The sequence below is a fragment of the Sorex fumeus genome, unplaced genomic scaffold (genome assembly GCF_029834395.1).
Source record: "Sorex fumeus unplaced genomic scaffold, SorFum_2.1 ptg000006l, whole genome shotgun sequence".
Taxonomy (NCBI): domain Eukaryota; kingdom Metazoa; phylum Chordata; class Mammalia; order Eulipotyphla; family Soricidae; genus Sorex; species Sorex fumeus.
In genome coordinates, this window is record NW_026606063.1 from 1392239 (window position 1) to 1408881 (window position 16643).

At 62.5% G+C, this 16643-nt stretch overlaps 1 protein-coding gene across 1 annotated transcript in view; it reads right to left on the reverse strand.

Annotated features, from left to right (window-relative positions):
* The window catches only part of CRIM1 (cysteine rich transmembrane BMP regulator 1), an 88044-nt gene that overhangs the window by 19313 nt on the left and 52088 nt on the right, over window positions 1-16643 (reverse strand). Inside the window, exons 5-7 of the mRNA XM_056127161.1 lie at window positions 9998-10119; window positions 4703-4885; window positions 4421-4618 (exon numbers count right to left, since the gene is read on the reverse strand). Of these exons, the coding sequence (XP_055983136.1) occupies window positions 4421-4618; window positions 4703-4885; window positions 9998-10119 (503 nt within the window). The remainder of the gene's footprint in view (window positions 1-4420; window positions 4619-4702; window positions 4886-9997; window positions 10120-16643) is intronic.

Consider the following 16643-nt stretch of genomic DNA (forward strand, 5'->3'; position numbering starts at 1 on the left):
GCGGGCGAGGGAAGGGCCGGGGGTGGCAGGGCCGTGCTTGGAAAGGAAGGGCCTCTCCTCCTGCGTGGTGTCAGTCTCCAGCCACACGCGGCGAGCCGAGCTGAGCAGCTTCCCGTGGCTTCCGGGCAGCGGCCGAGGTGCTGCGAGCAGAGGGGCGGCCTCCCTCCCTTCCTCCCTCCCTCCCTCCCTCCCTCCCTCCCTCCCGGTCACCTCCCGCAATGGCCGGGCGGCTGCCTGAGAGCTGTCTCTCGTCCAAGAAGAGCTGAAGAGAGTCCCAGCGGAGATGGTGTTTATTCAAGCCCGTTGGAAAAGCATTCCTATCATTTCCAGAATGACTAAATATTTTTCATGCGCATAGCCGGCATTCCAGACCCTCCTTCCTGTCTCGCGGACGGGCTGGGGCTGAGCAGGGCCGAGGCTGGCCTGCTGGATCCGGAGATTATCTGCGCCGAGACGCGGTGACATCCGGCGTGAAGGCCCGGCCGGTCCAGGGCTGGCGGCGACCCTGGCCCAATGGTAGGCTCGTCCCCGAGTGCTCGGAGCGAGGTTCCAAGGTGGGCGATCTCCTCGCAGTTTAAACACCTCGAGATCCGCGGGCTTGCTGCAGGAAATCCAAACGATGACGATGACGAAGTTCCCCCGGCCCGACTCCGGGGGCGGCACCCGGGGCTCGAAACCCAAGTTCGCCACAGGGTCACTTGCTCCTCGCACGTGTCATCCTGCATCTGCCCTTATTGGGACAAGCCGGGAAAAAAAAAACCAACCCAAAGCGAGCCAGACGGGGCTGTATTTTTGCTTCCATTTAAGGCACCGGTGTCAGGACACGCAGAGTTAAAGCAGGAGTGAGCCCGTGGGCCTCGAGACGCGGGACGCCGCGAGCAAGCGGCTATTTGCGGCTGCTAAGAATAGCCCAGCCGTGGCCCCTGCGGCCGAGCCTCCGGGGAGCCGCGCGTGGCCCCCCCCATCTGAACCGGAACGTCCATGTGGTCTGGCCGCTGGGCCGGTCAGGCTCCACAGACGCCTGGCCACGGGGGCAGCAGTCTCACCACGGGGGACGCGTCCACGGAGAGGGCGTCGGTGGGCAGGGCTGGAGACACACCGATGTTTCGGGAGTCCAAGAAAGGCCACGGGCTGGGGCCGGGCCCTGCTCTGCTGGCTGCCCAGGAGAGGGTCCGGAGGACGCGCTGTGACGGCTGTTTCCGGGGAAGGTCAGAGCTTTCTTGGGCATCCACACGGCCCTGGGGGTGCCCACAGATGTGAGCCCCGGGCTGGGCGCACTGCGCAGAGGCAGACACTGGACCTTCCGCTGTGCATGGAACCTGCTGAAGGGGTGCCAAGCCGGGCTGGGCTGGGAGAAGCCACGGCCAGCTCGGACACTCTGCCGAGAGCCTGCGCTGCGACAAGAGCCCACAGATGACCCCTGCGGTGGCTCCGCAGTGACCCCCACTTCCAGGTTTCAGTTATGGGGAGCTGAGAAAAACCCTCCCCACGGCCTGGCCAGGACGCAGCTCTGATGACCGACAGGCAACGTCCTCACTGGGGACCAACTGGCTAAGGAAGTGGATGTGCCTTTGGTCCAGCAAACACCCCGTGTGTCCTGTCGGGACAGTGGGATTGCCTGACCGGCCAGCCCAACATGCAGACACACGTGCCCTTTGTCAACAGCACCCACGGGGTCTTGGTTCCCAAAAAGTCATGCCCTGGGCGGGGGCTCCAATGTGCCCCATCACCCAAACTGTCACCTCCACCCTACAGGAAGAGGGACATCTTGCCTGCCAGGCAGCCACCTGGGCAGTCGGCCCTGGTCCCAAGGAGCCCGTGTGCAAGGTACCCCCAGCCATGTCCCTTGCATCCTCCTGCCTGAGTCACCAGGCAGTGCCTCCGGGAGCCTCCCGGACCTCCCCCTGCCCAACAACCCAGGTGGTCAGTGGCCCCATTCGAGGCCCCTGACCCTTATCTTAAGAAATGCCAGCGGGCCCTGTCCAAGCCCTCTTGGCCACAGCACAAAACTGAAACGGGCCCTGGGAGCAGCGCAGATGACCACTCAGGGCAGGACCCGCTGACCAGGCTGGTCTAGGCAGACACAGGGAGGCTGGGGAGACTGAACTCGGGGTCTGAGCTGGGCAAGGGGCACGCACAGGCCTGGGGGAGCTGCTGGGAGGGCCCTGATCAGGGTGAGACCCCATCCCCTTGCCCTGGATGCCTCCCTAACCCAGCACACCCGAGGTCTGTGGTCGGGGAGCATTCTAGCCTTCTTGCCTGAGGTCAGGGAACATTGTAGCCGTCTTGTGGCTAGGAAAATTGCAGTCCTCTTATGGCCAGAGAACCTTGTAGCCTTCCTGCGGCCAGGGAACACTGTAGCCTTCTTGCGCCTAGGAATATTGTAGTCTTCTTGCCACAGAGAACATTGTAGCATTCTTGCGCTAGGGAACATTGTAGCCTTCTTGTGGCCGGAAATATTGTAGCCTTCTTGTAGCCATGGAACAATGTAGCCTTCATTGTAGCATTCTTGCTGTCCAGGGAACATTCTAACTTTCTTCCTTCCCGGGGAACATGCTAACATGCTAATGTTCTTCCTGCCTGGGGAACACTCTACCTCCTTCCTGCCCAGCAGCCGCAGAGGGGGAGGGCTGGGTGTTGCCCATCAGGGGCATGGGCACGTGGCCGGGTACTGGCCGAGGTGCTGCAGGGCCCCGCGGGCTCTGGCCTTTCCTGAACTCAGGGGCCACAGTGGGGGTAGGCAGTCGGCCCACAGGGTCCTGGGCTTTGGAGACACGCTGCTGTGTGGCCCTGAGTGTCGTCGTGCGGGCACCTGCGGTGAGTGTCCGCTGCTGGGGTGAGAGGTGTGGGAGGGCAGAGGGCGGCCTTCCTGATGGCCAGGCGACGGGACAGGTCACAGCACCCCTGTGGATGCACCAGGCTCTCCCCCTGCCAGCTCCACACAGAGCCAGGAAACAAGTCACTGACGAACAAGGGCAGGTGGTGAGAAAGGTGGTGGGTCCCAGCTCTGGGTGCCGCTGGGTGCTGGGGCACCCACTGGGCTTTGGGACACCTGCTGGGCCCCCTCTGGGCTCTGGGGAGCATGTATCCTGGCTCACCTGGGCAGCCGGGCAGGCTGCTGATGAGGACTCGCCCAGAGGACTGGAGGGCCACCTGCTCGCACCCAGTCTTGTGTGTCCAGCTGGCCCACAGCCCTGTCCTCGTGGGGATGGCCCTGGTGCTGTTAATGGGCCCATGATGCCGCGGAAGGTCCTGACCTGCCTCTCCGGGCCTGGGAAGTTTCCTACCAACATACTCCCAGCCCCCACGGGTGGACACAGAGAGGACTAACCGGACGGCAGTGAGCACCAGGAACCGAGCGCATGCACGCCGGGCTCGAGTCTTGAACCTTCTCCAACCTTCACCCACTGCGCACCCCCGGGCTGGCCGAGAACCTGCCTGACCGCCTGGATCCCCCAGGTACGTGGACAGCGTGCTCTGTCCTGTTCTGCTCGCGGCCACCCACGCACTTCTGGGATCACTGGAACTTCCATCTGCTACTGGGATTGTGCAGAGAAAAAAGAAAATTCCAGGGACCCAGATCCCCAGTGCTGGAAGGAAGAGGTGGTTCCCGCCAGCCCCGACGCTGACCCCACAGACGCTCTTCCTGCGGCCCTCGCCCCGGAGATGCCCTTCTCGGCGGGCACCACAGGACCGACGACCGGGAGGCCGCAGACTCATGGGGGTGGGGGTGCTGTGGGGGGCGTTGGGCCCTGCTGCTGCCGAACGGCTCAGCCTGATTCCGCTGCGGCGGGGTGGGTCCCCGACAATCTCCACCCCCACCTGGTCACGCATGGCTCTCCGGGCCTCAGCACGGTCGGCACCCCACCAGGCCCACATGGCGGAGGGGTAGGGGCCACTCCTGGAGCTGCATGCGTGTGCATGTGCGTGCTATGTGTATATGAGTGTATGTATGTGCGTGTGTGCTTTGTGTTATGTGTTGTGTGGATGTGTGTGTGTGCATGTGTGTGCTTTGCGTATGTGTGTGTTTGTGCTGTGTGGATCCGTGTGTGTGCATGTGTGTGCTTTGCGTATGTGTGTGTTGTGTGTGTGTGTATGTGTGTCTGTGTTGTGTGGATGCATGTGTATGCTTTGCGTATGTGTGTCTGTGTTGTGTGGATGCATGTGCTTTGCGTGTGTGTGCTTTGCGTGTGTTTGTGTTGTATGGATGTGTGTGTGTGCTTTGCGGATGTGTGTGTGTGCGTGTGTGTGCTTTGCATATGGGTGTGTTGTGTGGATGCGTGTGCGTGTCTGTGTTGTGTGGATGCGTGTGTGCTTTGCGTGTGTGTTTGTGTTGTGTTTGCTGCGTGTGCATGTACGCATGTGCGTGCGCGTGCGTGTGCTGTGTCCTCGCGGTCCGTGCCCGGCGGGCGGCACTCACCTTCGCACACGGGGCAGCACTCGCCGGGCACCCTGACGGGGCTCACGCAGCTCTGGCCGCAGGCCGTGGCCACGCAGTGGGGCTCGCCGTCGATGCACTGGCAGAAGGTGCAGTCGTCCTCCCGCCACCGGTCCCCGTGGGCGCGGATCTGGCCGCCGGCGTAGCAGCCGGCGGGGTTGCTGAGCGGGTACACGGGGTCTGCGGGCAGCGGGCCGGGTGAGCCGGGGGCCGCCGGCCGCGCCCCCCGCCCCGCCCCCCCGCAGGCCGGGCGCCCGCTCTCACCCTCGCACACGGGGCAGCACTCCCCCTCGGGCACGTAGTAGCGCTCGCAGCTCAGCTCCCCGCACTGCGCCGTGAAGCAGACGGCCACGCCGCCCTGGCAGCGGCAGAAGCGGCAGCTGTCCATGCGGAACATGGCCCCGTCCCCGTACTCCACGCCGTTGAACACGCAGGCCGGCTTGGTCTCTGCAAGGAGAAGGCAGGCGCGGGGCGGTCAGTGCTCGGGCTGTCCCACAGCGGCCGCCCGAACTGACCGGGAGTGGCGGGCGTGGCTGGACCGCAGGGCGGAGCGAGCGAGACGGGCCGTGATGCTCCAGCACACCCAGGGGTCAAATTTCCCCACGCGAAATCGAGGCCGATGCCCCAGGTCCCGGCATGCGGGGGGCTCAAGAGAGGACGGTCAGCTCGGTCACATCGCTCCTGCCCTCCGGTGAAAGGGCCCGCCCACCCTGCCCCTGCAGTCTCCCCTGGCTGGGAGAGCATCCCGTCTCTGACCCGGGCTTGCTGAAGCAGAGCACTCGCTGCATACACAGCGCCACCGAATCCCCGTCGCCAACGTCCGGGGGGCATCGCCAGCCCACCCCTGGGCTAGGAGGCAGGGAATCTTTCTGTAAGTCGCGCAGGACTGAGTGTTGGGCAAAGGGCGGAAGCCAACGTGACAGCCCCTTCCGTGGTGTCCGGGAAGCTGCTTGAAGCACGCGGGGCTCTGCATTTCCAACTGGGATCACGACACCAAACGGTTCAGCATTTCCCCCCTCTGCCTCAAAACATCAACCCGATATCCATTCCTCATCTCTGGTTGAGATGAAAAGAACTCCCATGGGTTAGAGACGTTACAAGAAAAAAAACAACAACCCAACTACTGGTCTAGTATTATTAGTTTTTGAAAGAAACGTGAATGCCTTCAAAAAACAGCAGACCGAAGTCAGCAAGCAACAGAGGCTCACGCCCCGTGACCAAGAACGCAAGCCAGGCTAACTACCCCACAGTCAACCAACGCGCCACGGCAGGGTTTGATAAAGACAAGACCCACGCCCTCCTCCCCACGAAGGAAAAAACAACTGGCAAAATGTTCAGTGCCCTTCCAGAATAAGGAATACTGCCCTTCTCAATAATCTCAGAACAGGAGGTGACTTCCTCTACCTGAAAAACAGCAGTTTAAGAAAAAAAATCACAGTTGAACAGTACACGTAATAGTATTTCAGTGTTTCCCCTGAAGATCAGGAGCAAGAGAGTAATATTTAGTCCCGACACTTTAATATAATTTAGGATGGCACCAGAGGCGCTAGCAGGGGAGCAAGCCAGAAAATTGAAACAAACAAAACCGAGACCAAACATCTGGATTGGAAAAGAGAAAGTAACAGGAGTTCTAGCTCCAGAAGGCACGATCTTGTAGGAGATAAAACTCTGAATAGTCTACCGAAAATGACCAGAACTACAAGCAAGATGCCACAACAACTCAAAGCAAATTGATGTATATATACTGAGATCACGGACAACCCGAAGTTAAAGCTAAGACACCAGTCCTGTTCACAATGGAACCAAACACAATACAATAATACCGTGCCATTAATGTAACGAAAAATGCACCAAAAATTGGCCTCGGAGGACTACACACCACGGCTCAAAAAATTTCAAGTTCTAAGTAAATAAAAGGAAATGATAATGGAAGATAATAACATCAATATAACAAGACGGTCAGATTTCTTCATCAAGACCCTGAATCCTGGAGCGAGGAGACGCCTTTGGGTGACACGAGCACACGACAGGGACGAATGGAGACGTTACTGGTGCCCGCTCGAGCAAATCGCTGAGCAACAGGATGACCAGTGATACAAGTGATCACTGACACTGAGCTCTCTAAGCAGTCGGTCAAATCCTTCGCTGACTCTTCCACAAAACTTGACAGCCATGTGGATATGCGAGGGAAGGGACTCAGAAACGCCAACACAATACCGAGGAGAGTGAAGGCAGCACGCAGAGAGACTGTCAGACATCGCTGCGCATTAATAAACACATTAATTAAACAAGACATTCGCAAAGCATGGCAGTGGCATCAAAACAGACTTCAAAAAAAAAGTTGGGTAGTTCAGAAATCAATCCCCATTTATTGGTTTTCCTGAGTTTTCCTGGGCTACGCTTGACACACCTAAGCGTGTAAGTCTAAGGTACAACATGACACAGATTTTTTTCTTCTAGAAGGGGGCCCAAGATGACTCATGGGAGAGACGGAGAGAACCCAGGAGGCTGAACTCTGCACCCTGGCCTGTGGGCTCATCACTGTCTTCTGGGTCCCCAGAGCTGGAGATAGCCCTGGGCCGTGCTAGGTACGGCCTTGAAACAGAACTTCCTTTCAGGGGGAGAACTGGCTGTGACCAACAATCTCCCGGGGCTCACGGCAGTTTGTGAAGGGCCCTTGCAGGGAGCACTTGGGCGGGGGGGGGGGGGGGGGGGGGAGATGAGGTGTGTGTGTGTTTCTGTGTGTGTGTTTGCAGGGAGCACTTGGGTGTGTGTGTGTTTTGGGTGTGTATGTGTGTGTGTGCGTGCGCACGCACTCGGGGAACTACAGGCGGTGTCAGGGATTGATCCAGGGTCAGCCATGCTCAAGGCAGACACCCAACCCCTGTTCTTTCTCTGCTCCCAAGGACACACACACACACACACACACACTCTCTACATGGAGCGTTATTCCAGTCTCTGAAAACGAACACCATACCACGTCTATGTACACAGGGAGCGTGGAGGTGTGGCTGCGAGCAGAGGGACCCCCAAAACTCCACAAGAAAAGGCAGCTCTCAAGAAGGCCGCCCCCGCACCCCGGCATGAGGAAATCCCCATGTGAGGGGCAAGGAACTCGAGGAGGGGTGCTGAGGGGCCGGCGTGATGGGAGGCGGCGGAGACAAGGAACTGGTCCCTTGCCAGGGCTGGGGTACCCCCAAGGGGCAGGGCTGCGCTGTCGGGGTGCTGGGCAGGGGGCAGAGGCCACTGGGAGACGCAGCGGGGCCCTCCCTGGCCTCTGAGCTGCCCATGAGGGGCTTCTGGCCTGTGCTTTGGGCCTCCTAGAATATGCTGCAAGCTCTGAAGTTCTGGAATCTTCTTTGATATATCCCAGGACACTTCGAGAAGAGCCTTCTAGTCTACGCTGTTCGTTCTACCTCTGCGGCCTGCCGAATGCCAGAGGGCAGTGGAAAGGGGAGAACGAGAGAATGGAGAAAGCCACCGGGTGCCGGAGCGGAGAAGGAGGGGCCAGAGCGACAGCACAGTGGGGAGGACGTTTGCCTTGCACGCGGCCGACCCGGGTTCGATCCCTGCATCCCATATGGTCCCCCGGGAGTAATTCCTGAGTCCCCAGGAGTAATTCCTGAGTGCAGAGCCAGGAGTAACCCCTGTGCATTGCTTGTGTGACCCAAAAAGCAAAAAAATAAAATAAAATAAAATAAAAAAGAAGTAGAGACGCAGGTGCAGGGCTGCCGTGGCCTCCTGCCTCTGGGGGTCTCCCAGGGCGGCCTGGGGGTGGGGTGGGGCACAAGGTCTCTCCAGAGCCAACTTGAGCCCCAGAGAAGAAATTCAGGGGGGTTCTGATGAAGTCACAGGTTCCTGGCAGATGCAGCATGGCGGGGGGGGGGGGGGGGGGCTGGGGGAAGGCCCCCAGGGAGGTTCCTCTGTGGCTCCGGGCAGCCTTGGCCCTAGAAGCAGACGCGAGGTTCCAGAAGCATCCCCGGGAGCTGTCCCCCGGACCAGATTCTCGGCCCAAACCTCTCACGTGGGGCCGGAGCAGCAGCACGTCGAGGAGGGCACTGGCCTGGCATGCGGCCGACCCGGTCTGAGCCCCAGCATCACACAGGGCGCCCCGAGCACGGCCAGGTGTGGTCCCCAGACAGAAACAGCAAAATGAGCCACACACACGTGCGGTGCCAGGTGACACGGAATTGTGACCCAGGCGTGTCTCAGGGCGGCGCCTGACCCTGGGGGACACAGTCACTGGCACCGCTCGGGGGCTGTGGGGTGACTCGAGTGAGGATGAACCTCGGCGAGCACTGCTGGGGAGCCCCGGGCAGCCCCCAGACAGCTGAGACAGCCTGGGCCGCAGAACCATCTGGGGGCTCCGCGTCCCGGACCCCTGACCCCCAGCAGCCCGGCCACAGCGCCCCTCTCTGCCCCAGGGGCTCCCCGCTGGGACTCTGCCCGCGTGCCCTGTCACGGTCTCACTCGGACACAGGCGGGACAGTACATGGCTGGCACCCCCGGGGAGGGGCTGCTCCACTGTCCCCCTGGACGTGTGACCACTCAGCATGTCTGCGCTCCCTGCCCAGACCCACCCGGTGGGCAGGGCCAGGCGGGCTCCCCACCACACGCACATGGGTGTCCCACACGTGCACACGCTCCCACGACGTGTGTACACTCCGAACACACGCGTGCTCCCCCCCACATGCATGGTCATGCACACACGTGCACGCTCCCACACACATGTGCATGCCCACACATGTGCACGCCCACACGTGTGCGCACAGATGCAGACACGCCAGGTCATTGCACACGCATCGAGGGGACGTCAGACTCTGCCTCAGCCAAGTCCCGCCGCGGCCGCAGCCGAGGGTGACACTCAGTGGAGCAGGCTGGCCGGGACCACTCCCGGCTTGTGGGGAGGGACAAGGCCATGGTCGTCCTGGAAGGTGATGGCGGCCCCATGCCCTGCACCGGGTGCCTGCCTGGCACCAGAACTCACTTCGCCCGGGGCCAGGTGAAAGGCGGGACCCCCCCTCCCACCCCACCCGAGAAGCCGCAGTGAACAAGGTGGCCGTGGGCACGGCCAGAGGGTCACAGAGAGAAGCAGAAACCCCCGCGTGAAATGGGGGTCTGGAGCAGAGCCCCACGGCTGCGCACCCTCTTCTGGGCTCTTGGGGAAACGGAGGTGCCCTGGGGCAGCTGACCCACGTCAGGGCAGGTGGGGTGGGGGGTCCCCCGCACCTGCAGGGGGGGGGGGCAGAAGCAGGCCTGACCTGTCCCCCTGCAGAGGCCAGGAGGAGGCTGGTTCGCATGCCTCAGGCAGCCCAGACACACCCGGAGCGGCGGCCACTGAGTCGCACAGCAGGGGGGTCCTGGCCTGCCCTCCCCTCCCCTCCGGCCCTGCCAGGCCTCTCACTCCCGCTGCCCACAGGGTCCCGGGTGGGCCGGGCGGGCGTCCGTGCCAGCCCCTTCCACGAAGCTCTCCCCGCCCCCACCCCCCGGGCAACGCGGGTGCCCACCCGGTGACAGCCGCCGACCGGGACGGGGACGGGGGACGGGAGACCCACGTACCATTGACACACTCAAAGACATCACAGCACTTGCCGGGGGTCCCGGTTCCGCGCGAGACTCTGTGGGGGCTGCTGCCCGCCTCACACGCGGGGAACGCGCACAAGTCAGAGAGACACTCGCATCTGAAACCAAACAGAGGACACCCGTGAGTAGCAGCGCCGGGGAGGCACCCGGCCCGTCTCAGGGCCCGGCAAGGGGCGAGGGGCTCCCACGGGGCCGACGCCTGGACTTGGGATGGGTCTGACTCCGCTCTTGGGGCCACCCCGGGAGGCCTGGGGAGGAGGCGCGGCTGCAGGCGGGAGGCGGGAAAAGGAGAGGAGCTGGGGGTGGCCTGGGGGGGGGAGGGCGCTTGGGGCTGGAATATGGGGGTGCCTCGTGGGATGGGGCCAAGGTGTCCGGGTCCCCAGCAGGGAGAGAGTGTGGGGGACCCCGAGTACCTCGGGTCCTGACCAGGTAGGTGGGCGGCGGCAGGGAGGGAGTTGGGATGGCCGAGGTCAGCCCGGGGCCCTGGCCGAGGGGCATGTCCTCCCCCGAGAGTGCAGATAACGGGGGCCCATGTGCGTGTGGGGGCAGGAATGGACGTTAGGGGCCATTAGGCTCTGTGGCTGGCCGCACTTCTCAACTTGAGCCCCCGACCCCAGCCTGTCTCCGAGCCTGTTTCGTTGGGGGCTCAAGTGCCCCTCGGTGACCCCAGGAAACAAGTTTGGCCTATGGGGGGCGACGGGGATTGTGGCCGTGGGAGCCCCTCAGCTGCCTCCAGAGGTCCCCAAGAGCAGTGGGGAGGTTCACTTCACGGCTTGGAGGCCAGCCGCACACTCTAGGGGTAAAGGTAGCTCCAAAGGAGATGGAGAAGGGAGCACCAAATAAAGGGTGCTGGGAAGATCCGCCCAGAACAGGAGATGCCTGCTGAAAGTGGACTCGAGACCGAACATGACTGCCACCCACTGCCTCTTCTGCAAACCACAGCACCCAAAAGGAGAGAGAGACAAAAGGGAGTGCCCTGCCACAGAGGCAGGGGTGGGTGGGAGATGGGGGGGTGGGAGGGATACTGGGATTGGTGGGGGTGGAGAATGGGCACTGGTGGAGGGTTGGGTGTTCGATCACTGTATAACTGAAACCCAAGCACAAAAACTTGTAAGTCTACAACTGTATCTCACGGTGTTCCACTAAAAAAAAAAAAAAAAAAAAAGAGCGTCAGCTCCACATGATCGGGGCAGGGCAGAAGCGACAGGTGGCTCCTAGTCGGGCCCCGAGGGGGGCTGTGTGCGGGTCCTACCATCGCTCCCCCCCCCCCGGGAGCTGCCTCAGGCTCTATGGGGAGACACGCCCAGAGCACCCCGGCCCCCGTGGACAGGGCGTCCGTTCCTGTCATGAGGCCTTTCCACAGTAGGTCTGGGGAAGGGTCGAGTGGCCGGGCGTGATGGACGGCACGGGCCTGGGGGGCCGAGGCCTCAGCTACCGGGGGTGGGCGTCTGGGGGGAGGCACACAGGGGCGTGGGGGTGGGGAGCAGGCTTCCGCCCCCCGAGGTGGGGCCCCTGGGGGTCAGGTGCTGGCTCGCAGGGGCCGTGCCTTTCTGCTGTGCTCGGGAGCGTGTGGTGTCCAGAGCTGGGCAAGAGCCCTCGGCAGGGAGCAGGTCCCAGGGCCCAGGGGTCTGCCCCTCTGTGTGTGTGTGGGGGGGGGCTCGGGGGCCCCTAGGGGCCTGCCCCCTTGGGTGGGGGGACCCTGCGGCTCGGAAGCTGCCGGGCTCCCGGCATGGCTGACCTGGCAGCTGCAAAGGCGGTGCCCAGCTCCAAGACAATCTTGGAGCCCTGACGGCAAACTCTGACCGTCCCGCAGGCAGCCCCCTCCCTAAGGCAGCTCCCATCCGCACCAACACTCCGTGCAGTTCCCTCCTGGGAGGGGCCGGGATCGGGAGGACACGCCCTGGACCAGCCCTGGGCACTGCAGCCAGGCTGTGGCCACCAGGCAGGCAGGGGGTCACCGGAGGGGGTCCTGAGAGAGACTGTCTGAAACCCACAACATCTCGGACAGCATCCACCCGGCAGAAAAGCCAGGCAGCATCAGGCAACAGTCAGGGCTGGTGCCAGTGCAGGCTAAGGATCCCGTCCCTGGGCGACCCCCACGACCCCTCTGTGCACGGCCTGGAACTTCCCCTGGGACGTGGACACCCAGACACGAGCCTCGGTGCAGGTCCCTAGCAGTGAGAGCCTCGGGGCATCTGCCCCCGGGATGGGCTGGACAGAGAGGACAGGGTACACACAGAGAGAGCCCCCCCCCAGCAAATCCCAGGCAGTGACCTGACCCAGCACCCGTGTCCCCCCCACTCAATCACGTCACACACTTTCCCTCTCGGGGTCCCGGGAAACGCACCCGCGGGCAGGGGGACAGCAGGGCCACTAGGCCCCGGGCCCCGCTGGGAATGACCTGCCCTTCACACTCGCACAGAGGAAAAGGACGTGCTGACTCGTCCATACAACAGGGGAGGCCCCCGTCCACACAGCAGGCTGACAACCGGACATCAGCCAGGCAGTGAGCCCCACCCCGAACTCTGCCACCCGAACCCTGTCACTTCCTTCCACCCAGCACCAGGGAGAGTCACAGGAGCCAAGGCTGCATGTGTGTGCGTCCTTTCGTGCGTGTGTGTGCATGTGCGTGTGTTTGTATGCGTGTGCATGCGTGGGTTTGCATGTGTATGCATCTGCGTGTGTGTGTGTATATGCAAGTGTGTGTGTGTGTGTGTGTGTGTGTGTGTGTGGCAGTGGTGGGGTGGGTACTGAGTCACCTACTCCAGCCACCTCCTGAAGAGCAAGCAGTCGCCTGGGTCTGGAGCAGCCTCGCTGTCTGCCTGGAGGCAGAGTCCTACGCGACGGTGGCCTGGCGGCGAGAGCGAGGCAGGTGGGTCACGCAGAGGGTCCTGCTCTCCACCCAGCTCAGGGGCATGGGAGGTCGCCCTCCCGCCTGGGGGGGCCCGGGGTGGGGGGGTGCTGTGGTTTCTGTGTGTCCAGAGGCTGGGAGCACAGAGGGAGCCCCCGAGCTTGGTTTCGGGATGGGACAGGGAGCGGGGGGCGGTCCCGGCTAAAAGAGGCCGTCACAACACGGAGCCTCCACAGTCATTCTGTTTCAAAAGCACAGGGTGAAGGGAGCCTGGTGGCTTCTGAGAGACTCACTGGTGCTTGAGGGGCAGACACCCCCAGAGGCGGGTTGGGGGGGATGGGGGGAGGGGAGAGGTTCTCGCCTTGGTCAGGAACAGCCTCCAGTGCAGGCCAGTTTCCTCCCGCCCGCCCGCCCGTGTTTAGAAACAGAGAACGCTGCTCGCTTTCCAGTCAGGAATGTTCCAAATCTGCACTTGGCTGATGCCTGTTTCACTCCTTCTATGATTTTCTTTCCCCCAAAGCCCAAAGCAGCTGAGGGAATTATCCAAATTAAAGCAACCGGCCCCTCCCACTTCGAGGGAAGGGAACTGGAGAAATCTGCCTACCAACGCACTGATCTTAACCAAACCAAAAACAAAAAAACGAAACAAAAAAACAAATAAAACCCAAACTGGTAAGTTCCATCTTCTTGGGGACAACGGCTCTGGAACAGATGGACGCGATAATTAATGACAAGGCTTTTGATCTGACGGAGTCCTTTAGAAAATGAATGTTCAAGGACAGTTTCCCACCAATTAACTTGACTAGATATGACACAAGGAACTAAATTACCAAGTGTGACCTTTTTTATTTTCTTTTTTGGGTTGTTTGTTTTGGGGCCACACCTGGCGATGCTCAGGGCTGATCCTGACTCTGCACTCAGGGGTCGCGCCTGGCAGTGCTCGGGGCCGTCTGTGGTGCAGACCTGGGTTGGCCGCATGCAGGGCCAGTGCCCTCCCGCTGTGCCGTCGCTCTGTCTCTGGCCCGTAGCAGAAATTCTCAAGAGGGGCCACAGAGCCCCTCTGGACCTCCAAGTGGCCGCGCGCCGGACTTGGAGGGGCAGCAGTGGAGGGCTGTCCACTCTGTCCCTCTTGGGCCCTTCCGAGGCAGAGAGAGAAGCGGCAGCTCAGAGGAACCCACTGAGCACTGGGCTGGACCTGCCGTCCATCAGACACAGAGCGCACGGGGCCCCTGTCCGTGCGCGGCTGGGGAGGGGGTCTTGATGGCCTGCCGCGTCTCCCCTGCCCCAGTAACGGCTCGGGAAAGTGCCAGTTCCGACTCGGCTAGAGAGAGACCGCCCGCGTGCCTGGGTGGGTGTCCGCGTCCCCTTCCTCGCCCGACCCCACACAGACCCGCCTCCTCTCCCAGCGAGTTGGAGCAGCACCGACTCATCCCTCCCTGCGGCCCTGCGGTCAGGCCCCCGTGAATGAACCCCAGCGCTTCTGCAGGGACGGACCTGCCAAGAATTCCACCCGGCATGAGTCAACGGCAGCCTGGGAATCCCGCGGCCCCAGAAGCGCCTGTCCTTGAGGCCTGACCGCTCTGCCCGCCCCAGACAGCGCTGCAGGAAGGCCGCTGAGCGCCCACGGTGGGGCTGTGACGTGGCACCCAAGAGCCGGGACCCCTGAGTCCTGAGGACAGAGCCAGGAGGAACCCTGGGAGGCTGAACGGGGCCACGACAGGCTCCACTTTAAGACCAAAACTCAGCAGGCCTAAGTCTCGGTTTCCCCCATCGGAAAGTCCCGACCTCTCAGAGAACAGCATCCCCCTGGGCAGATGGAGCGCCCCGTGGGAACAGCCTCTCGGAGCGGGGGGCCTGGGCAGGGGCGCCCAGCCAAGCAGGGAGGGCCGAGGGACGGAGTGCCAGGACCGACAGGGACCGAAATTGGAAACACGTTGCCAGTCCCCAGAGAAAAATGCTGTTATGTAACCGAACCCTACATAAACTGCTCGGAGTTCCGAGTCGGGGTCCTTGTCAAGACCCCACCGCGTTGGACGAGACTCGGACCCTGGCCCGAGCTAGCGATGAAGGGGCCTTGCGTTTGCAGCTTCGCCTCTGTTCTGGTCGATGTACGAGCGAAACGCCCTTCCCGCGGCGTAACAACCCCTGAGCGCTGCTGGGTGTGGCCCCCAAACCAACCAACCCACAAAGAACAAGGGCGGGGAAGGGGGCACTGGCCGGGGAGAGCCCCGAGAGGGTGCTGGGTGCCGGCCCTCTCAGACCCAGGCGCCGCCCCCTTTCTCAACTACCCCCCGTCCCATCCCCCGGCCCGCAGCGCCACGAGTCGTGGCTGAAACCGTCTTCCGAGGGTTGCGTCCCGGAAGAACGGGTGAAACCAAGGACACCCACGAGGACACAGGAGCGTGACACGCTGCCACGGCTCCATCCACACGCAAGGCCGAGTCCGGCCGTTTCTCGACTCAGAGACGCCGGGAGAGACGGCGGGAAGTCAGGGGCAGAGAGCCTGGGCAGCCACGCGCGCAGGGCCAGGCGTGGGGGGGGGGGTGCAGGCGTGCGTGCGTGTGTCTGTGTGCATGAGGCCACGCAGAACTCGGCCAAGGGCAGCGTGAAGATGGAGAACGGGCAGGCGGGGGGGGGGGGGGTGCAGAGAGCAGGGGAGGAGGGAGACGGGTGGAGAGAAAGCAGGGGAGAGGGGGTGGGGGAGCCGGGACAAACGGGGAGGCGGGAGGGGAGCCACCGGTACGGGGGAGTTCCTACCCGTGAGTGCAGGGGGACCCCCACACCGTACACACACACACACACACACACACACACAGACACACACACACACACTCTCGGCGCGGGTAGACTGCTGCCGATACAGTCGTGGTGCCCGGCTGGGTGCAGCACACCCCGAGAACGGCGCCCCCTGCTCTGCTCCACAAGGGCGGTGCCAGCAAAGGAGCCTGGCCCCGGGCACACCCCCCTGCCACCACCCCCGTGCCATGGTGCCCAGCTGCCACCCGCCTGCATTTCGCCGCTGCTAAGTTGCCTAACAAAAGACGAAGAACTCCCGATGCGGCCCATGTCGGGGCATCGCCGCGAGCCCCTGGTGCCCGCTGCCCCTCAGCCCGGCACTGAGGCTCTTTCCGGCTCTGCCCTCCCCGGGGACGTGCCCTGCTCCTGCCCGAGAAGGCTTGGGAAACCCAGGCAGTGTCCCCACCCTCCTCTCTCAGATGGTGGGGCGGGACTTGAGAAGGGGCCACGGTGGCCGGAGCTTCTAGAAGCAGAACAAATGCAGGTGCAGGACGTGGAACGTGGGGTTCCCCCCCAGGGGGCTGGCCGGGTGGGACAGGGGAGCCACACGGCTCACCCCACTTTCTGGGGGCCCGCGACCTCATCCACCTGTGCAGGGCACTGCAGGGGCCTCTCAAGAAGGACCCGGAACTGCCTGTGAAGGGCAGAGGGAGGCCAGTCGGGGCAAGCCTTGAGCGGTTCCATTACTCGGGACTAGGAAAACAGAAATCAAGAGACGCTTCTAGATCCTGACTTAAAAATAAAACGAAAAAAAAAAAAATTAAATGGCCCTTTCAGCCCGGTGTCTCAGAGGCCAGGGATATAAATATCCCACCGAGGGGCCCTGGGAGTGAGTCAGACCCTCCGCCAGGGCCCGGAGCCAGCGGGAGCTTGGGAGCGGGCGGGCTGTAGTGCCCAAGGCCCGGCGGAAACCCTATTTTAAGTTTCGGAACGTCCTAAACAACGACGATGTGTCTCCACCTCCGAAAACCCAGA